At 43.5% G+C, this 22,778-nt stretch overlaps 1 protein-coding gene across 2 annotated transcripts in view; it reads left to right on the forward strand.

Annotated features, from left to right (window-relative positions):
- The window catches only part of LOC311245608 (NEDD4-like E3 ubiquitin-protein ligase WWP2), a 113,798-nt gene that overhangs the window by 80,707 nt on the left and 10,313 nt on the right, over positions 1-22,778 (forward strand). For both annotated transcript variants that reach the window (XM_084335514.1, XM_084335515.1), the window contains 6 exons: positions 2,248-2,329; positions 6,581-6,709; positions 11,862-11,940; positions 13,230-13,301; positions 13,787-13,875; positions 19,507-19,666. In XM_084335514.1, coding sequence (XP_084191640.1) covers positions 2,248-2,329; positions 6,581-6,709; positions 11,862-11,940; positions 13,230-13,301; positions 13,787-13,875; positions 19,507-19,666 — 611 coding nt within the window. The remainder of the gene's footprint in view (positions 1-2,247; positions 2,330-6,580; positions 6,710-11,861; positions 11,941-13,229; positions 13,302-13,786; positions 13,876-19,506; positions 19,667-22,778) is intronic.

Consider the following 22,778-nt stretch of genomic DNA (forward strand, 5'->3'; position numbering starts at 1 on the left):
CAGTAAAAGATGATTTATGTCTATATACTGTTCAGTAAACTGATGATCTAAGTCTATACTGTTCAGTAAACTGATGATCTAAGTCTATACTGTTCAGTAAACTGATGATCTAAGTCTATATACTGTTCAGTAAAAGATGATCTAAGTCTATATACTGTTCAGTAAACTGATGATCTAAGTCTATATACTGTTCAGTAAAAGATGATCTAAGTCTATATACTGTTCAGTAAACTGATGATCTAAGTCTATATACTGTTCAGCAAACTGATGATCTAAGTATATATACTGTTCAGTAAAAGATGATCTAAGTCTATATACTGTTCAGTAAACTGATGATCTAAGTATATATACTGTTCAGTAAAAGATGATCTAAGTCTATATACTGTTCAGTAAACTGATGATCTAAGTCTATATACTGTTCAGTAAGCTGATGATCTAACGGAACGTAAACCAAATGCGTCCACATTTTTATAGGATTCTATCACATTTTCATAACAATAGCACCATGCGCCGTTTTCATTGAGGTTTCTTGCAAATTAACGATGCTCTATGTTGTCCTTTATATGCCGATTATCATTAGAATCTTAAATTGTACCATATGTCCCCTTTTAGACAACATATGTAACGCTACCAGCGCACTTCTGTTAAGCTAATTAGTTTACCATTCGCGGTCGCTATACCGAGGTCGCAGTAATAGTTTACCACTGTTCAGATCACGTCGAAGAATATAGACACATCCCAGTGACCTGCGACCTGTGCTAACGCTCTTGGGAAATGCAGTGTTGTAGTTTTCAACATTTTCACCTTTTAATTTTAAACCAATGCTGCCATCTACTGACAACAGAAAGTGTTGTCTAATCGTCACCTTGAGAGCCACTTCCGTATACAGCGTCGCCCCAAACCCATTCTAGAGATTCCCACTTTTTACTGGGAGTGGGGCGTGGCCATATTTGGTCCCAGACAATAAGAGTGGCTGCAATTGGTCACTGTGACGTTAAGTCTATATACTGTTCAGTAAACTGATGATCTAAGTCTATATACTGTTCAGTAAAAGATGATGATGATGATGATGATGATGAATGATTTTATTTCAGTCTTCTTTTACAAAGCATAGTAGTAGAATATTAAAATAAAAATAAAAAATGACCGAAAAGGTGTAGGCTGAAGCCGAGGCTTATAATTGCCTACCCTTTTTTACATTACATTATTTACACACAAAAAATAATACAAAAAAGAAACATAATTCAGTAAATCATTTTGCAAAAACAAAAGGTTACAAAAGTTTCATAGTTTTATGTACAAAACATATACACACTTTATTTATATATATATATATATATTATATATCTCTTTTTTTCTTTTTCTCCTATTGTGCATACTGCTTAGTATACATACATACATGATATTCCTATTGTAGATATAGCTAACTGTTTTGGAACCTGTTCCTTCTTCTTTTCATGTCTATTGTCAGCTTAAACTGAACAGTGGTTTCTCTCCTGTATGAGTTCTCATGTGTGTCTTCAGATTTACACACACACAACACACCGATAGACATATTGTGTAAAACCAAACAGAATATACCCATTTAGCAAAAAAATATTAAATTTAACATCAACACAACCAAATTAAATCAACATAAATAAACCCATTTTGTCTATCTATCAGTCGAACTACATATTTAGGTTCATTCATTTACACACACACACACACACACACCCCCACACACACACTTATATAATGTATTATACTTCTATATACTATCTAATTTCTATTTTATTATAATATAACTAAATCATATAACTAAATCATACTATTTATTCTACACCATATTGGTACAGTATTATACAATATTTTAATATATTATTATTCTATGTTACGCTGCTATATACTATATTACTATACTCATACTGGCCTACACTACAACTCTATGCTACGTCATCCTGACACGCTAAACTGCAATATTATACTAAACTGTGCTATACTGTCTATGTATCTTTTCTTACAAAAGAAAGATGATCTAAGTCTATATACTGTTCAGTAAACTGATGATCTAAGTCTATATACTGTTCAGTAAAAGATGATTTAAGTCTTAAAACTGCATTTAAAAGTTAATTGTATCCTTTTAAATGCCCTTTTAAAATGGAAAATGGTACTTGAAAGTCCTTGAATTTCATTTAGCAATGTCTGTGGGAACCCTGCTACAGGATGTCCTGTTGACTCTTCTCTCTCTCTCGTGTTCGTCTACAGAGAAACGTCAAGACAATGGGAGGGTCTACTTTGTCAACCACAACACGCGGACCACACAGTGGGAGGATCCGCGGACCCAAGGGTGAGACCTTTAAAAAAAATTAAAAATAAAGTTTTTTAAATGAACGAGAGAGAGATGGTGTGTGTCTGCGCGTGCGCATGTGAGCTTGCACGTTTTTGCCTCGCATGTTTGTTCGCATTTGTTGACGTGTAAAGGAACCATTCTCGCAGTGTGCCGCTTGGAGCTACCCAGGGGCGTCAGATCCAAACTGAATTACGATTGAATGTCCGGACGGACGTCTGCCTTCTTTAAGGGAGGACTCATTGGCAGTCCGGGCTATTTTCACTTGTTCCCTCTGCTGCTCGCTTGTCCGCGTCTGTACTTCTCTATTAATTTGTCTTTAACCCTTTCACTGCCACATGACAGAAGGTTAACCCTTTACTATCACACAACCGACGGTGTATTGTCGCAGTGAAAGGGTTAACCGTTTTGGTGGTGCGGCAGTGAAAGGGTTAAGAACGCTCACTTCCTCGGAGATGCCTTTTTATTTAAGCATTACATCACGCGCAGGAGTGGGTTGTGACAATTAGACCATGCCTAGGGGTGGTCGTTAGGCCCGAGGCGCAGCCGAAGGTTGTTAGACCCCCCTAGGCATGGTCTAATTGTCACAACCCACGACTACAAGTGGTGTAATGCTTTTATACAACTGGCACATTCATCCAACCTTATTGCTATACAATAAACACACATTAATTGAAGATTTATTGAAAAAACCATCCGCCAGAAAAAGTAGTTCCCACAAAAAAAAAGAGAAGTTGCCTCCATGTGGAAGCAGCTCGGAAGTGCATCCAACTGTTCTCAGTAGGACATCCAACAAACTAACACATCCAACTGTCTTTCAACTAGGCATCCAACCAACTAAGACATCCAACTGTCTTCCACCTAGGCATCCAACAAACTAAGACATCCAACTGTCTTTCACCTAGACATCCAACAATCTAACACATCCAACTTTTCTTTAGTTTTTAACCTACTTTCTATAGAACTTCATTCTTAGATGCTTCTATAGAAAGTAGGTAAAACAAATTAACAACAAATTTTCTTTGCCCTATAGGAAAAAAAAGTTTTCTTTGCCCTATATAGGGGGGGGGGTTCTTTGCCCTATAAGATTTTATTTTTATTTTTTTTAAACCTACTTTCTATAGAAGCAGCTGGGAGGTGCGCTGTTTTAGGTGAGCGTGGGTTATTGAATTGATTGATTGCTAATTTTATTACTGTACACCTTGTTTCCAACTGGTTAAGTTTAGGCCCTCTTTTGAATTTGGTTAAGGTTAGAGTTTGGAATCAGGGCTGGTGGTCTATCGCCCTGCTCTAAAGACAAACTCTAACCTTAACCAACTTCGAAAGAGGGCCTAAACTTAACCAGTTGGAAACGAGGTGTACAGTAATAAAATTAGCAATCAATCAATCAATTCAATAGTCCACGCTCACTTAAAACAGCACACCTCCCAGCTGCTTCTATAGAAAGTAGGTAAAAAAAATAAAAATAAAAATGTGCGATTTTTATTTTGTTCCACAATGACTCATGACCCATCAATTACATCATCCAACACTGTTTAAGCAACTAAGACATTGGCCGTGACAGAATCGTTTTCCATTTAGTCTTTATGATCCTATTACCATTATCCTTTCGTAATGTTTCCTGTCCGGTTTGTCCGCCATCTTGCTTTAATTCCTAAAACCACGAACGGCGGAGTGATTGTAATTTGGTTGTGGGCGGGTTCTGGGACCACGAGCGTGGGTTATAAGAAATAACCATGTGTAATTTGACTGTTTCAGCCAATCAGAATAGAGAAATTTGCATGCCGTTGTATAATTTTTATTATTATTATTATTCTTTCTTTTTCACTCATACCCCCTCTCTCAGAGTTACATATAATAACAATTTAAAAATAATAATAATACAGAGTGTCACTCCTATCAAAGTTACTGTAGATGTTATATTTCGCTTTCAGATAGCTGTTCTTAACATCTAGTGTTAGTTGTATACATGGGGTGTGTTAGTTTAAATGTTACTTGTCCTTTCGGACAAGTTATGTTTTTTGTAGTTTTTTTATTGATTTTTGCTACCGGACAGTCCGGTAGAGAGAGAGAGGAGGAATGGGAGATAGACCGGGGAAGACATTCGCCAAAGATCACCGGGTCCGGGAGTCGAACCCGCGCTGGCCGGCCATGTAGCACCGTAGTGCTGTATGCGGGGGTGTGTTAGTTTAACGTTAGTTTAGCGATAGTCATATACGTGGGGTGTGTTACTTTAACGTTAGTTTAGCGATAGTCATATATGTGGGGTGTGTTAGTTTAGTGATAGTCATATACGTGGGGTGTGTTAGTTTAGTGTTAGTCATATACGTGGGGTGTCTTAGTTTAACTTTAGTTTAGCGATAGTCATACATGGGGTGCCTGATTACTTTTACCAACGGATTTCCGCGTTTGCGATCTGATTAGCCACTGACGTTTCTGGTCGCGCCAATTGTGTGACGCCTGTTTCTATCACCGGTTAAGCTTAGGCACTCTTTCCAAGTTGGTTAAGGTTAGAGTTTGTCTTAGAGCAGGGTGATAGAACACCAGCCCTGATTCCAAACTCTAACCTTAACCAACTTCGAAAGAGTCGCCTAAGCTTAACCAGTGATAAACTAGGCGTTAAGTAGTTTGCAGGCTGTTAGAGCCGGAAATGGGCGCGTCACGCGATTGGGCGCACATGTCACATGACCAGAAACGTCAGTGGCCAATCAGATCGCACCAGAAACGTCAGTGGCCAATCAGATCGCAGAACGCGAACGCGGAACTGGAAATCCGTTGGTAAAAAACTAGACGCACATGGGGTGTGTTAGTCATATAATATATGTGGGATGTGTTAGTTTAGCGTTAGGGGTGTGTTTGTTTAGCATTAGGGGTGTGCTTGACTTACAGTTCTACACTTGTCTAAACGGCCAGCTTCTGAATACACTTCAACAAGCCCCATAAAAACTGATTTTGGATTTATTTATTTGTACATTAAAAACCTGAAATATGATACATTTTTTAAATAAAATAAAACATTTAATAAACAAAGCATTTTACAGGAAAGGTCCAAAGCCAAATGGCTTATGTGTAACCCCACAAACAAACAAACAACAACAACCTTCACTTAGCTGTGTTTTTTTGGGTAGAGATCCTATGGTGCTAGAGCCAGGGTGTGGGGGAGGGAGGTGTGGTGCTAGAGCCAGGGTGTGGGGGAGGGAGGTGTGGTGCTAGAGCCAGGGTGTGGGGGAGGGAGGTGTGGTGCTAGAGCCAGGGTGTGGGGGAGGGAGGTGTGGTGCTAGAGCCAGGGTGTGGGGGAGGGAGGTGTGGTGCTAGAGCCAGGGTGTGGGGGAGGGAGGTATGGTGCTAGAGCCAGGGTGTGGGGGAGGGAGGTATGGTGCTAGAGCCAGGGTGTGGGGGAGGGAGGTATGGTGCTAGAGCCAGGGTGTGGGGGAGGGAGGTGTGGTGCTAGAGCCAGGGTGTGGGGGAGGGAGGTATGGTGCTAGAGCCAGGGTGTGGGGGAGGGAGGTGTGGTGCTAGAGCCAGGGTGTGGGGGAGGGAGGTGTGGTGCTAGAGCCAGGGTGTGGGGGAGGGAGGTAGGGTGCCAGGGTGTGGGGGAGGGAGGTATGGTGCTAGAGCCAGGGTGTGGGGGAGGGAGGTAGGGTGCCAGGGTGTGGGGGAGGGAGGTATGGTGCTAGAGCCAGGGTGTGGGGGAGGGAGGTATGGTGCTAGAGCCAGGGTGTGGGGGAGGGAGGTATGGTGCTAGAGCCAGGGTGTGGGGGAGGGAGGTAGGGTGCCAGAGCCAAGGTGTGGGGGAGGGAGGTATGGTGCTAGAGCCAGGGTGTGGGGGAGGGATGTATGGTGCTAGAGCCAGGGTGTGGGGGAGGGATGTATGGTGCCAGGGTGTGGGGGAGGGAGGTATGGTGCTAGAGCCAGGGTGTGGGGGAGAGAGGTAGGGTGCTAGAGCCAGGGTGTGGGGGAGGGAGGTAGGGTGCCAGAGCCAAGGTGTGGGGGAGGGAGGTATGGTGCTAGAGCCAGGGTGTGGGGGAGGCAGGTAGGGTGCTAGAGCCAGGGTGTGGGGGAGGCAGGTAGGGTGCCAGGGTGTGGGGGAGGGAGGTATGGTGCTAGAGCCAGGGTGTGGGGGAGGGAGGTATGGTGCTAGAGCCAGGGTGTGGGGGAGGGAGGTAGGGTGTGGTGGAGGCAGGTAGGCGAGGTGTCCAGGGAGGAGGCCCTCCAGCTGGGCTCGTGCTGACTGCCCTCTCCCTGTTGCAGGATGATCCAGGAGCCCCCCCTGCCCCCGGGCTGGGAGATGAAGTACACCGCAGAGGGAGTCCCATATTTTGTGGATCACACCTCGCGCACCACCGCCTTTAAAGATCCCCGGCCCGGGTTTGAGTCAGGGTAAATATACAGATATATCAACCCCGAGATCCCCCATCTTCCCCCCACCCCCTCCAGATATTCACTTTAGACACATAAGCACCCACAGAAACACAGACCCCCCCCAAATATATAAAACATGTATTACTTCCCCAGATCTGTTATAATAGCTTATATTGTAGAAAAGTATGTAAATGTCTCTCCTTACTAAAAATACTCACAAAATAATATAATACCGCTTTCTCTTTATTAATGTTCATTTGTGGAGAAGTGAAAGGTTCTTATAGATCAATGAAGAGACCGTGTTTCAGAAAGAATAATGAACATAAAATGTACACATGGGTGACTCACGCTGGTCCTTAGGAACGTGTGGTACGCCAGGCGAGAGTATGGATGTAATGTTGTGGTACGCCAGGCGAGAGGTGTGTATGTCTGTGTGTATGTATATTATTATTTACTCATATGACGTAAAGCTGACGTGCTTGCATACATGTGTTTATTTGTGTGCATGCATGTGTATTCTTGTGAGTGAAAATATTTGTGTGTGTGTGTACACGCACGTACGTGAGAGGGAGAGAGATAGACTTTTCATCTTGATGTTTCAGTATATGAAGGACTTCATGCTATATTTTAGTTTTGGATGGTAAGTTTGTACCTTCTGTCTGGAGGGAACCACTCATCTCTGCGCTGTAAGGTGCCAACGATTCAAACAACCGACCAAATGTACCGTTTTGACCCGGATATGAGACCACCCCTGGACTCTTTTCTTTTTCTTTTTTTTTAAGGTATTTTGAAGATCAAATCTTGTTTTCATGAAAGAAATTAGTGGAAGTGCGGCCGGGTAGCGCAGCGGACTAAGCGTCTGTCTACCACCACAGAGACAGTGGGATCGAATCCAGCTGTGGTGCTTCCGGGTTGGCCGACCGTCCATACTAACACAATTGGCAGTGTTAGCGGGTGGGAAACCCGGCGAGGGTGGGTCCTGGTCGTTGTAAAACAGCGACTCCTACAGTTCGGTCGGGGCGCCTGCACAGCAAGGGAAGGATCTGGGAGAGGTGGTGTGACCTTCCACATGTTACACTCTCCCAGTGAGAGTCCACGCTGCCAGGTGAAAAGAAGCGGTGGGCTGGCTACACATGTGTCGGAGGAAGCATGTGATAGTCTCCGCCCTCCCGGACAGACAGTAGGGGGTTGGTAGGGCGCAACGACCAGGAAGGGGATTGGGAATTGGCATAACGACTAACATTGGGAGGGGAGGAAAACGGAAAAAGAAGGGGGAAAAGATGGTGAATGACCAGAATGGTGAAAATGTTTCAGGTGTCATATGTGTCAACAACACTGTCATATATATATATATATGAGGCCAATAAAGTAGTAGAATTCAGGACTTAATTTAAACGTCACATTAGCTAATCGTCAGCTGTTTCCATTTAGCTGCTTAAATGAGATGCTGGTCCAGATGTTAAATGAGATGCTGTTCCAGATGTTAAATGAGATGCTGCTCCAGATGTTAAATGAGATGCTGGTCCAGATGTTAAATGAGATGCTGCTCCAGATGTTAAATGAGATGCTGGTCCAGATGTTACATGAGATGCTGGTCCAGATGTTAAATGAGATGCTGGTCCAGATGTTAAATGAGATGCTGGTCCAGATGTTAAATGAGATGCTGCTCCAGATGTTAAATGAGATGCTGGTCCAGATGTTACATGAGATGCTGCTCCAGATGTTAAATGAGAAGCTGCTCCAGATGTTAAATGAGAAGCTGCTCCAGATGTTACATGAGATGCTGGTCCAGATGTTACATGAGATGCTGGTCCAGATGTTAAATGAGATGCTGGTCCAGATGTTAAATGAGATGCTGGTCCAGATGTTAAATGAGATGTTGGTCCAGATGCTCCACATAGGATCATGCAGCAGTCTATATATGGTCAGTCTGTTCTTAACATAGCAGCAGTCAACAGTATATCTGTGGTCAGTGTGTTTAACAGAGGATCAGGCAGCAGTCTATATATGTGGTCAGTCTGTGTTTAGCTGTGGTCTCCATTTCCTGCCCCAAACCAAGATGTGCCTGGCAGCACTCACGACTCTCGCTCTCTCTCCCCCCCATCTCTCTCTCCTCGCTCTCTCTCTTCCCCCTATCTCTCTCTCTATCTCTATCTCTCCCCCTCTATCTCTTTCCTTTCTCTCTCTCTCTCTCTCTCTCTCTCCCCCCTCTATCTCTCCTCTCTCTCTCCCCCTCTCTCTCGCTTTCTCGCTATCTCTCTGTCTCTCTCTCCTCGCTCTCTCTCTCTCCCCCCCTCGCTCTCTATCGCTCTCTCTCTCCCCCCTCGCTCTCTCTCTATCGCTTTCTCTCTCTCTTTCACCCCCCTCTCTCTACCCCCCGCTCTCTCTCGCCCCCTCGCTCTATCTATCTCTCTTTCTCTCTCTCTCTCCCCCCTTTTTCTCTCTCTCTCTCTCGCTCTCTCTCTCTCTTTCTTTCTCTCTATCTCTCTCTCTCTCTCGCTCTCTCTCTCTCTCGTTGTATGCTGACTAGGCAGACCTTGTGTGTGGTGGGGCTTGTACTAACACAGCTGCAGGCCTGGCCTCTGTTTCTGAGTGTTTTACTGCTTTAACATAGAAACCTCAGAATCCAGTTCAGACTGTTTATCTCACTGGTACATGAACTACCCATGATCCTTTGTGTTGGGTACATTAACTACCCATGATCCTTTGTGTTGGGTACATTAACTACCCATGATCCTTTGTGTTGGGTACATTAACTACCCATGATCCTTTGTCTTGGGTACATTAACTACCCATGATCCTTTGTGTTGGGTACATTAACTACCCATGATCCTTTGTGTTGGGTACATTAACTACCCATGATCCTTTGTGTTGGGTAAATTAACTACCCATGATCCTTTGTGTTGGGTAAATTAACTACCCATGATCCTTTGTGTTGGGTACATTAACTACCCATGATCCTTTGTGTTGGGTACATTAACTACCCATGATCCTTTGTGTTGGGTACATTAACTACCCATGATCCTTTGTGTTGGGTACATTAACTACCCATGATCCTTTGTGTTGGGTACATTAACTACCCATGATCCTTCCTTTGTCTTGGGTACATGAACTACCCATGATCCTTTGTGTTGGGTACATTAACTACCCATGATCCTTTGTCTTGGGTACATTAACTACCCATGATCCTTTGTGTTGGGTACATTGACCCTTTCACTGCCACACTACCAAACCGTTAACCCTTTAACTGCGCCAATATGGAATGTTAACCCTTTCACTGCCACACGGCAGCAGGTAACCGGAGGTAGTGTGATAGTAAAGGGTTAACCTTCTGTAGTGTGGCAGTGAAAGGGTTAACTAGCCATGAACATTTGTGTTGAGGGTTGTCAGGGTGGGACCAGGTGTCCTGTGTAGAGCTGTGTTGATGGGACCAGGTGTGTAGAGCTGTGTTGATGGGACCAGGTGTGTAGAGCTGCGTTGATGGGACCAGGTGTGTAGAGCTGTGTTGATGGGACCAGGTGTGTAGAGCTGTGTTGATGGGACCAGGTGTGTAGAGCTGTGTTGATGGGACCAGGTGTGTAGAGCTGTGTTGATGGGACCAGGTGTGTAGAGCTGTGTTGATGGGACCAGGTGTGTAGAGCTGTGTTGATGGGACCAGGTGTGTAGAGCTGTGTTGATGGGACCAGGTGTGTAGAGCTGTGTTGATGGGACCAGGTGTGTAGAGCTGTGTTGATGGGACCAGGTGTGTAGAGCTGTGTTGATGGGACCAGGTGTGTAGAGCTGTGTTGATGGGACCAGGTGTGTAGAGCTGTGTTGATGGGACCAGGTGTGTAGAGCTGTGTTGATGGGACCAGGTGTGTAGAGCTGTGTTGATGGGACCAGGTGTGTAGAGCTGTGTTGATGGGACCAGGTGTGTAGAGCTGTGTTGATGGGACCAGGTGTGTAGAGCTGTGTTGATGGGACCAGGTGTGTAGAGCTGTGTTGATGGGACCAGGTGTGTAGAGCTGTGTTGATGGGACCAGGTGTGTAGAGCTGTGTTGATGGGACCAGGTGTGTAGAGCTGTGTTGATGGGACCAGGTGTGTAGAGCTGTGTTGATGGGACCAGGTGTGTAGAGCTGTGTTGATGGGACCAGGTGTGTAGAGCTGTGTTGATGGGACCAGGTGTGTAGAGCTGTGTTGATGGGACCAGGTGTGTAGAGCTGTGTTGATGGGACCAGGTGTGTAGAGCTGTGTTGATGGGACCAGGTGTGTAGAGCTGTGTTGATGGGACCAGGTGTGTAGAGCTGTGTTGATGGGACCAGGTGTGTAGAGCTGTGTTGATGGGACCAGGTGTGTAGAGCTGTGTTGATGGGACCAGGTGTGTAGAGCTGTGTTGATGGGACCAGGTGTGTAGAGCTGTGTTGATGGGACCAGGTGTGTGGAGCTGTGTTGATGGGACCAGGTGTGTAGAGCTGTGTTGATGGGACCAGGTGTGTAGAGCTGTGTTGATGGGACCAGGTGTGTAGAGCTGTGTTGACAGGGCGGGACTAGGTGTAGGGCTGAGCCCGAAGCCTGTTTTTGAGCTTCGAACTTCGTTAGTTTTTTTTTAATATATAAATATCCTCAAACTAAATCCTCAATTTGAATAAAGTGATTAATCTGATTAAATGAGTCTTTATTTTTTATTAAATCAACTTTCCTTAATGAATATAACTCATCAGTTTTAATACTATAATATTAGTGTAGCCTAAGCTTTATCTGCAACTGTGAAGAAAAACCCCATTGGTTTAAACAGAATGAATAGACACATAAAAAAAAAATATATATATATATATAAAACTATTTTTTTTAAATATAAACAATTTAAAATTCAAATGTTGATTTAGAACTCGAATGCCAACGTAACAAACGAAGGTCCGAACGTTTGGGCTCATCCCTGTCCTGTGTTGAGCTGTGTTGACATGGCGGGACCAGGTATCGCTGGGACATTTACTACTTTTCTGGTGATTTTTACAGACAGCTTTGATAACCTGTATCATTTATGATTTATATGTATTCTAGCCCAGTTTGGGACTTTCCCTTCACAACTTGTGGGATTTCCACTGTTTCTCGCTCCCACACGGTTTTAACGTTTGTTTCCCTCCCGTTGCGTGTGTGTGTGTGTGCGTGTGTGTGTGTGTGTGTGTGTAGGTCTCGGCAGGGCGGGTCACCAGGGGCCTACGATCGCAGCTTCAGGTGGAAATACCACCAGTTTCGTTTCCTGTGCCATGTAAGTGCTGACTCAGGTCTGACCAAGCTCGTGTGTGTGTGTGTGTGTGTGTGTGTGTGTGTGTGTGTGTGTGTGTGTGTGTGTGTGTGTGTGTGTGTGTGTGTGTGTGTGTGTGTGTGTGTGTGTGTGTGTGTGTGTGTGTGTGTGTGTGTGTGTGTGTGTGTGTGTGTGTGTGTGTGTGTGTGTGTGTGTGTGTGTGTGTGTGTGTGTGTGTGTGTGTGTGTGTGTGTGTGTGTGTGTGTGTGTGTGTGCGCACGCTTGCAAATAGGGGCAGGTGTGATTGCATGCTTGTCAGATCACACTTAACCGCTTTCCCTACCAAGGTGTTTTACAGATCTGACATTATGTGTTCTTAGTATACCTATTATATTATGCTGCTACATATTACTGCTATTCTACACCATATGTGTTCTTAGTATACCTATTATATTATGCTGCTACATATTACTGCTATTCTACACCATATGTGTTCTTCTTAGTACACCTATAGGGAGGTGTAGTGGTTACGTTATTGCTGTTTCCGGCCGGTCCACCATCTTGAAAATGCAATGTAATTTCCCCATTGAACATTTCTAAATCGTCTCGTTTAAAACAAATAAAGCATTAACATTTGCATGGTGTACTGTACCTTTCTGTGCGTATTCATCCACAATCTATAGCTCAACATGAAAATATTCGCAATTAATCGTCAAAGAAATTGCAGAATTTTATTTCAACCAAAAATGCTTAGACAATAATGTTAGTGATAGAAGGGAACTCGTTTTGTGCAAAAATGGAAAGCTTTTCAATATTCAATCATGAGGCAGAATTGTTACAATAGCCGATAATCCATTTTCCCAATGATAAATCCCTATACGGGTGGATCTCGCGACGTCAGACTACACCTCCCTATTATATTAGGCTGCTACATATTACTGCTATTCTACAACATAATTGTAGAATAGCAATAATATGTAGCAGCCTAATATAATAGGTATACTAAGAAAACATATGTTGTAGAATAGCAGTAATGTCTCGCTCTTGCACTGTTTTTCCAGCTATATTTCTCACAACATTAGTTAAAACGTCAAGGAATGTCAGATTTAAACTGGCTTCTCATCCATAATGCATCTGAACTCATTAGCTCAAATTCACGCTTTCTGAATTCTCAGACCAAATTATTTTGCGCCATGACTGTTTATGTATTAGGTTATTTATGAGCTTATGCACATCCTAAATCAATAACAACTAATCATGTTTACCCGCCTCTTGTCTGTATTTTGACCCTGGGTCTGTTTCTCCCCCTGCAGTCTAATGCCTTGCCCAGCCACGTGAAGATCTCCGTGTCCAGACAGACTCTGTTCGAGGACTCTTTTCAGCAGGTATGATTGGTGGGATTGATTGATTGATTGATTTTTGATTCATGATAACCCTTTCACTGCCACACTACAGAAGATTAACCCTTTACTATCACACTACCGACGGTTACCAATTACATGAGACTTATATGAAAGGTTCTTTCAAAAATTACGATTGTAACTATAAAAAAAAAATTAATAGTATTTTTTAAAATAAAACCCTTCATTATCCATTCGACTTAAAAGGACCATACCAGTCTATATAGGAATTGTAGCCCGTTTGCTAATAAGCACACATTACACCTGACCCTTTTCCTAAGCATAGCTCAGCTTATACTTATATAACCGTCTAAGAAACCTACCCAAAATGATCTCCTGGTCATGCTAACGAATAGTTTCTCTCACTCTTATCACCATACCACTCCTTTTCATAATGTTTACCATAGGTTTTATCACCATACCGCTCCTTTTCTAATTCTCCCTTGATGCGTCTGTTTTTGTCCAATCAGATCATGAATGTGAAGCCATATGACCTTCGCCGGAGGTTGTACATCATCATGAGGGGGGAGGAGGGGCTGGACTACGGCGGCATCGCCAGGTGAGACCACGCCCACGTAAAGACCACGCCCACTTAAGCCCGACGGGCCCGGTACCGGGCCGAGATTTAGTTCACGTCATAATACAGTCCGTATTAATTATTGTAGCCAAGAGTAAAGACCCTAACCCTATCAAACAGCTGTCAAAGTGTATATTTTCAGCACTACGTTTTGTTTACCAATGATTTTAAGTGTTATTATTAGCGAAATATGAGTTCATATCTCGGTGCATCCCGGCGGAAACCGGATGAAATAGAGGCAAGGAAATAACGTGAGACCCAGGGCTTTCAATGGACTGAAATTTCACAAAACTACACTACCCAGCTCACGCCAGCCCCTGTCAAACTGGGAACCGTCTGGGGTTTTTATTGCCATAAAATAGAACGTTGTTTGTTTATTTACCTTTCTGTGAACGTCTAGGAAAAAAACACTTCTCAATCTGATGGCGGAGCATTTTTCATTACAAAAAAGTAACTGTACTACGTAGTAGATTTCATTCACGGTCTTTGCTGCCCTGTTACGGGCGCCTGGTGGTACAAAATCCATGATAAGGTCTTTTATAGGCCTTATATTCTATATTCATATTTAAAATAGCATGGGTCCGGATGGCAAAATTCAATACTGTATCTACAAAAACCCATGTAAATCATCTGTCCTTTATTAATTTGCTTAGATTTTTTTTTGTACACTTGTTCTCAGGTGCTGAATGAGCTCGTGGCAATTTTCCACGTCTGGTCAATATGATTTTTTTTTAAATTTATAATAATAATTTACTATTTACTTTAACTTAAGAGGTTAAAGACCACGCCCACTTAAAGACACTGCTTTCCCTTTGGTTCAAACGGTTTCAGTTTTTACCACACATACCGCACTTCTGTAGTAGTTCAGGAGAAGTCAGGCAGCATCTACCTTTTTAAAGGCCCAATCTGTGTTTTTCTTTTCTTTTTCTTTGTTTTTTTGGGGCTACGCAATTATTAAAAACTCATATTTACCTGCTAGTCCTCTGTATCAAGAGCTCGGTCAAATCAACTAGAGAACGGAAATATTTCTCTGTAGATTTGTCAGTTTGGTTTATGGCATAACGCGTCCTGAGAATATTATGAGAAAGTATTGTTTTTTAGACTTTTGTGTTTTCAAAACAACAGTTAGGTGGTTCGTGGCTGAAGTGGCCAGTATTGGTATTTTGCTAAATAGAAGTGTGTTCCCTAAAAGGTGAAAGATGTTCTACCAAAGTGAGCTATTTTAAGAGTTTCTCCCAATCTGGCTCTGTTTTAATAGCTCTTTTATTTCTGTCCCCTCTCTCTCGCTCTCCTTTCGTCATGTAGTTTCTCTCTCATAATCCTTGTCTCTTGTTACTGTCATGTTGTTGTGTTGGATTTGGGGGGGTGTTTTGGGGTGGTATTTCTGAAATTTTTGGGTGGTATTTCCTCAATTTTGGGTGATCTTTTTGGGATGTTTCTGTGTTTTGGGGTAGTGTTTTCTGTGGTATTTGTGGTGATTTTGTGTTTGATTTGGGTGGTATTTTCTGTGGTGTTTTTGCGTTGTCTTTGGGTGGTATTTTCTGTGGTTTCTGTGTTGTCTTTGGGTGGTATTTTCTGTGGTTTCTGTGTTGTCTTTGGGTGGTATTTTCTGTGGTTTTTGTGTTGTATTTGGGTGGTATTTTCTCTGGTATTTGGGGTGTTTTTGTGTTGTATTTGGGGTGTTTTCGCAGGGACTGGTATTCAATGTTCAGCTCCTGCTAATGTTGGTGTGGGGACCTGGGGTACCCTCTCCTCCTCCTCCCTATGTCCTCTCATCATCCCTTCCCCCTTCCATTCCTTATCTCCCACAACCATCTCTTACATCTAACCTCTATCCATCCACAACTCCCTCCCACCCTCCATCCATCCGTCCCTCCATCCAACACTTATTAACACGTTCCAACTCTCCATCCATCCATCCATCCGATATTCTTCCTTTCTACCCCTCCCTCCATCTCTCCATCCCTCCCCTCTGGTCCTGTCTGCCGTTTGGTGTGGTCCTCTCTCTCTCCCTCCGTGTTGTTCATCATTGATGTATTTATGATTACGTATTGTTTCTTTTGCGTTGTGTGTGTCTTGTCTCCAGTGTCTGGTCAGTGGTTTTACCCTATGGTAGGTGACATCATGTGTTCTACCACAGGGTAGAACCACGGACGGGATGTTGGGAGGTGTCTGCGTCCCCTCCGTCCCTCCGTCCGTCCGTCCGTCCGTCCGTCCAATCCCGGCTCGACCCTGCTCCCAACCCCCTACATACCCACAGGGAACGGGGAGGGGAGCGCTTGGTTTTCTCTGGTGGTGGTGGTGGTGGTGGTCGGGGTCTCATTCTCTCTAACCTTCATTCCTCCACAATCCACTGTGTTGTTTGTGTGTTTGTTTGTGCCCCTAATGTTTTTATGCTCAACGGTAAACGTTTGTTCATGTGTCATTTGTGTTGCGAGATGTGATCTGTAAGACGAGTGCATATTGGTGAGTCCACGTGTATATAGAGTACGCACAAAGTGTATTGTGTTCATCGCGTCTGCACCGTCGTACAGATTTGTATTTCCTTTTAGGCCTGGATTCATTCTCGATTTAATCGCAGTAGTCGGATGATCATTCATGAAGTTATTCAAGAAAATAAATCAATAAGATAAAATAAAGGTATTCCCATCCATTTATGTAACAAATCAATGTTGGACTCACTAACGATAGAAATGGTCCGCAGACCACCGCTGCCTGCTAGCTGGCAAACACTGTAAACACTATAACATCGGACATTCTTCGGTCTGGTTTCAACAGACATGGACTTCTAGATGTTTACGCTTTCTTCCTAAATGAAGGTCCCCTCTGAAAGTAGGTTGAAAGTAACTAAAGTTAATCTAGGACTTTCTTCCTAAATGAAGGTCCCCTCTGAAAGTAGGTTGAAAGTAACTAAAGTTAATCTAGGACTTTCTTCCTAAATGGAGGTCCCCTCTGAAAGTAGGTTGAAAGTAACTAAAGTTAATCAAGGACTTAATCCACATCATGTAGCCGGCCATCTAAGATACATATTTGAAGTAAGTGAACCAGTTTTGGATCACAACGTGCATGACTGCAATGGCTGATGTTTTCAATTCCTGTTTCATACCATTTCCAGTAGGATATGTACTATGAGCTGTCAGATATAACCAGTGTTTTGGCATCCACAGTACTCATAATACTTTATTATCCCATCTGTCTCTTAAAGGAACACATAATCTTCTCCAGAGTGAGATAAGAAGATAGATACCAGTTTCCTCTCTGTGCGTGCAGTAGAAAACTATCTGGCTGCACGTTAGCCTAGCTTAGCACAATGAATGGAAGTGGAAATGACCGGTTAGCTTAGGCATTGTCCAACTAACACCTCTCCCGAAGGCTAACCGGTCATCTCCGCTTCCATTCATTGTGCTAAGCTAGGATAACGTGCAGCCAGATAGCTTTCTACTGAACGCACAGAGAGGAAACTGGTATCTATCTTCTTGCCTCTCTCTGGAGAAGATGGTAAGCTAATTTCCCAAAATGTTGGCGTGTTCCTTTAACCACTGAGCTTACATGGAAATGTAACTTCTTTGGAAAAATCTCATTGTGGGAATAGTTGAAGGTTTAGTCTTATATCTCATAGGGAACGGGCTAGTGCAGGCTTCTGTGGTGCGTGTCTCTCTCTCCCTCTCTGTCTCTCTCTCCATCTCTTCTGTCTGTCTGACTGTCCATCTCTGTCTGTCTGTCTGCCTCTCTGTCCGTCTGTCTGCCTCTCTGTCTGCCTCTCTGTTTGACTGTCCATCTCTGTCTGTCTGTCTATCTGGGAAGTGCAGAGAACATTTCATCAGCGACTCAGTGCATGTGTGTGTGTTCCTATGGGTCGCCCATCGCATGTGTGTGTGTTAAATCTGCATGACAAATAAAGACTTCTTCTTCTATCTATCTCTATTATATTCATTAATCTCACATCTTTGTCACATCTTTCTCTTTCTGCTTGATTCTGTCTGTGTTTCTCTCTTCCCCTCTCTCGCTCTCTCTCTTTCTCTCTCTCTCCCCCTATCCCTCTCTCTCTCTATCTCTGAGACACAAGGGACTGCCATAAATAACTTTCCCTAAGTGCCCCAGAATAAGTCCATGCTCCCAGAAAATTTAAAAAGGCACGCATGTGCAATGTGACGGGAAATTGAAAGTTGGGACAGGGATTACATTTCTTTCACAGATTATGTTCCTAAATGTATTCCCTTGGAAAATAATCTGAGCGTAGATCAAGTCTTTAGTCCTAGTCCGACCCTAGATTAGATCTGAGCGTAGATCCTGTATTTAGTCCTAGTCCAACCCTAGATTAGCCTCAGATATAGATAGATGACCTTCAGTACCATTGGCCGTTAGAATGTAGCTCCAAAAGGTTATTTTCCATATAAAATAAAATGTGTCATTTAAGTCATGTTTATGTAAAGTTATGTTTTGAAGTGATAAATCGCTGCCTTTTGTACTTTGATTACTTTTTATTTTATTTATTAGCTGTTGTCAGTGTTTTTTTTTTCTCTGTTTTTTTTTATGTATGTTTTCTTTGAATGTCAATAGTGTCATTTTGATTTGTTTCCATGGATTTTATCCGTTGTGTTTATCTGTCGATACATTTTGTTCATGTGTACAGTTTGTCATTGTATTAGGCCCTCTGTTTTGGGTTTGCTACAGTCTTTGCTTATATTTTGATTATGGATAGGGCCTTTTAATAAGGTAGAGTCTAGATCCCATCACCCAGAGGTACATTGGTTGTGGTCTGGGAGGTGGTTGTCGTTTTGTCCAGCTGCAAAGCGGCAATGACCCCAAAAGGTTCTTCATAAACCTATCCCTTACCTTAACCCTTAGCCCTTACCTTAACCTTAGCCGGTCCTGTTACTTACAAATTAAGAATACATTTAAAACAAACGTCCTTCTGGGCGATGGGATCCAGGCACTACCCTTGAACAAGGTAGCATCTAGCTCCCATAGCCGGAACGGACGTTTAAATGTGCATTTCAAATATTTAGGTGGTAGGAGTGGTTACAGTAAGTAAAGGTACATAAACAATTTTTTTTCCTTTTTTACCAAACATTTTTTGCATCTTTTTTTTCATACATACACATACATTCTTTTTGTATAAAAATACAGGACAAAAAATTAAATGTTCAACCCCCTCCCTTCCCTAATTACAATTTAAATTGACATTTGCATAAACATTCAACAAAAAAATACAGTAAAATGAATTATAAGAAATATAATATAATAATTACAGATAACTACCGTCATCTGTTTTTCTTTCCTACCCCTAACCTCTCATTTCTCCTATCTCTTTCCTTTAAACTCTCACACCTTTCAACAGAAACGTATAAATGTCGCCCACGTCTTTTCAAATTGTTCCGTTTTTCCCTTTTGTATGTAGGTTAGCGTTTCCATTGCCAAATTCTCTTTACACTTCCTTTAACCATTGTTTAGATCCTGGTCTCCACAAACAACTTTTTACGTGAAAATGATGATGAAGAATTACGGCTTCGCCGCAAGGTTAGAAAGTGACTGTTTCCACGGAGACGGCGCTCTTGGAGCCCCAGGTGGTCACCCTGTACTAACGGTCTGTGTCCCCGCTCTCCGCTCCAGGGAGTGGTTCTTCCTGCTCTCCCACGAGGTGCTGAACCCCATGTACTGTCTGTTTGAGTACGCCGGCAAGAACAACTACTGCCTGCAGATAAACCCTGCCTCCTCCATCAACCCGGACCACCTCACGTACTTCCGCTTCATTGGCCGCTTCATCGCCATGGTGAGCAACCGCGTTTGGGCTGGCCAATTAGAATCGCACAGGAGTTTGTTTTATGTCGTGATTTTCTTGTGGTGTTTCTGTTTTATTTGATTTGTAACGTAGACTAACCATGTTCCGCACAGTCTGCGCCCTTCAGCACACTTCAGTACACTTCAGTGACCACTCCTCTGTTGTTAAGAGCCAGACAAGCATGTTTGTGTGCTCCTTCTCTGGGGGAATATCCATTCTACAGTCTACACTTTGACTGATGTCTTTTGGACCAATAGTATTTGAGAAAAGTGGGGGAAAGTACGGAAGTGTACGGAAGATCAATCAAGGACCAACGGTACGGAGTGAAAGAAACGATTAACGGTCATACATAACATGTTGGTACAGGATGAACGTACATAACATGTTGGTACAGGATGAACATACATAACATGTTGGTACAGGATGAACATACATAACATGTTGGTACAGGATGAACATACATAACATGTTGGTACAGGATGAACATACATAACATGTTGGTACAGGATGAACACTCATAACATTGTTAGATTCTTTTATCATCATTGTGTAATCACCCGGTTCAGACGGTACGTACCTTTTCAATAACACAGTAAGCAGCACAGGGATGCTCTCTGCTCTCTCACGTGTGCGTTGATATATTTATGAGTCACTTTCAGACGTGCATTCGCCCCCCAACCAAGTGAATAAGTCTTTTGTGTTCACAACCCCCCCCCCCCCCCCCCCCACCCCCCGTCTCACCCCCTTTGCCAAGCCTAACTCTCTCTCTCTCTCGTTTTCCCTGGGACAATCTCCAGACGCTGTAGGCCCCAAAAACCAAACACCCCTCCCTCCTCCTCCACCTCCACCCCTCCCCCTCCCCTGTCAGAATGACCTCACTGCCGCACCCAGCCCACACCCGCCAACAAGGCCCTATATTTAGTCGTAAAAGCATACTCCGCTGACTCTCTCTCTCTCTCTCTCTCTCTCTCTCTCTCTCTCTCTCTCTCTCTCTCTCTCTCTCTCTCTCCTCTCTTGTGTGTGTTAATGGACAGACGGACAGACAGACAGACAGACATACATATTGAGACAGACAGGGGACCAGCCCGTAGCAGCCTTTTGGCTGTTAACAAGTTACTAAACCCACAAAGTCCAATGAAAAAAATAACTATGTTCACTGTAATAAATTTTTATTTCTGGAGTCAGTTTGCAAGTAGTGATCAAATTGTGCTTACTGGCCAATCACACATTTTATCCAACAACTAAAAAAAAAAAAAAAGACACCGTTGAAATGCAGAATGACGTGTACATTCCACACGGCTGAACGGACACGCTCAAATAAACATTAATGGTAGGTGAAAAGTGGCCAATCGTAGAAAAACAATGGGTATTTGTTGGAGGAAGCCAAAATGGAAGTTGGAATACATTGTTGCCTAGCAACGCCACGAAAAACAACAAGCTGGACCGGCCCTGAGGCCTCATTGGTCCTCGGATATATCACTTCGTTCTGTAGTATGACCTCTCATTGGTCCTCAGATATATCACTTCGTTCTGTCGTATTACCTCTCATTGGTCCTCAGATATATCACTTTGTTCTGTCATATGACCTCTCATTGGTCCTCAGATATATCACTTCGTTCTGTCGTATGACCTCTCATTGGTCCTCAGATATATCACTTCGTTCTGTCGTATGACCTCTCATTGGTCCTCAGATATATCACTTCGTTCTGTCGTATGACCTCTCATTGGTCCTCAGATATATCACTTCGTTCTGTCGTATGACCTCTCATTGGTCCTCAGATATATCACTTCGTTCTGTCGTATGACCTCTCATTGGTCCTCAGATATATCACTTCGTTCTGTCGTATGACCTCTCATTGGTCCTCAGATATATCACTTCGTTCTGTCGTATGACCTCTCATTGGTCCTCAGATATATCACTTCGTTCTGTCGTATGACCTCTCATTGGTCCTCAGATATATCACTTCGTTCTGTCGTATGACCTCTCATTGGTCCTCAGATATATCACTTCGTTCTGTCGTATGACCTCTCATTGGTCCTCAGATATATCACTTCGTTCTGTAGTATTACCTCTCATTGGTCCTCAGATATATCACTTCGTTCTGTAGTATGACCTCTCATTGGTCCTCAGATATATCACTTCGTTCTGTAGTATGACCTCTCATTGGTCCTCAGATATATCACTTCGTTCTGTAGTATGACCTCTCATTGGTCCTCAGATATATCACTTCGTTCTGTAGTATGACCTCTCATTGGTCCTCAGATATATCACTTCGTTCTGTAGTATGACCTCTCATTGGTCCTCAGATATATCACTTCGTTCTGTAGTATGACCTCTCAGGCCTGATTTCATGATTCAAGAGAATTGGTGGTCATAAGAAGAAGAGAAAACAAGCATGTTATTTCTTCCAGCTGCCCGTGCTGATGTTTCTCCATGACTTTTATTCTTCATGGGGGGGGGGGACTTGTGTTCTTCATGAGGGGACTTGTACTCTTCATGGGGGCGGGGACTTTTATTCTTCATGGGGGGGGGGACTTGTGTTCTTCATGAGGGGACTTGTACTCTTCATGGGGGCGGGGACTTGTATTCTTCATGGGGGGGACTTGTGTTCTTCATGGGGGCGGGGACTTTTATTCTTCATGGGGGGGGACTTGTGTTCTTCATGAGGGGACTTGTATTCTTCATGGGGGGGGACTTGTGTTCTTCATGTGGGGGGACTTGTATTCCGAGGCAGTATTCCACTACCAGATGTGTAAATGGGACTATCGTACGTTACTATGTGGGAATGTTCACTGGGACAACGGGCGTGTAGTTAAACGTCAGTCTAATAAACTCCGCAAAGTGAAGGAATTGATTAGGCAGCGCGTCGCCTTCCCTGTCGAACGACGAATGTTTCACACGCCTGCTTTCTTTTCATTCTGTCAAAATGCGACGACGCATTTCGGGACGTAACGAGTTCCGAGTCCCGTGTAACCTGTGGTGGTGGTGGTGGTACAGGACCGACCCGTGGTGGTACAGGGCCGACCCGTGGTGGTGGTGGTGGTTGTACTGGATGGACCCGTGGTGGTGGTACGGTACGAACCCGTGGTGGTGGTACAGTAC

Source organism: Notolepis coatsorum, assembly GCF_963971535.1.
Source record: "Notolepis coatsorum genome assembly, chromosome: 18".
Lineage (NCBI taxonomy): Eukaryota > Metazoa > Chordata > Actinopteri > Aulopiformes > Paralepididae > Notolepis > Notolepis coatsorum.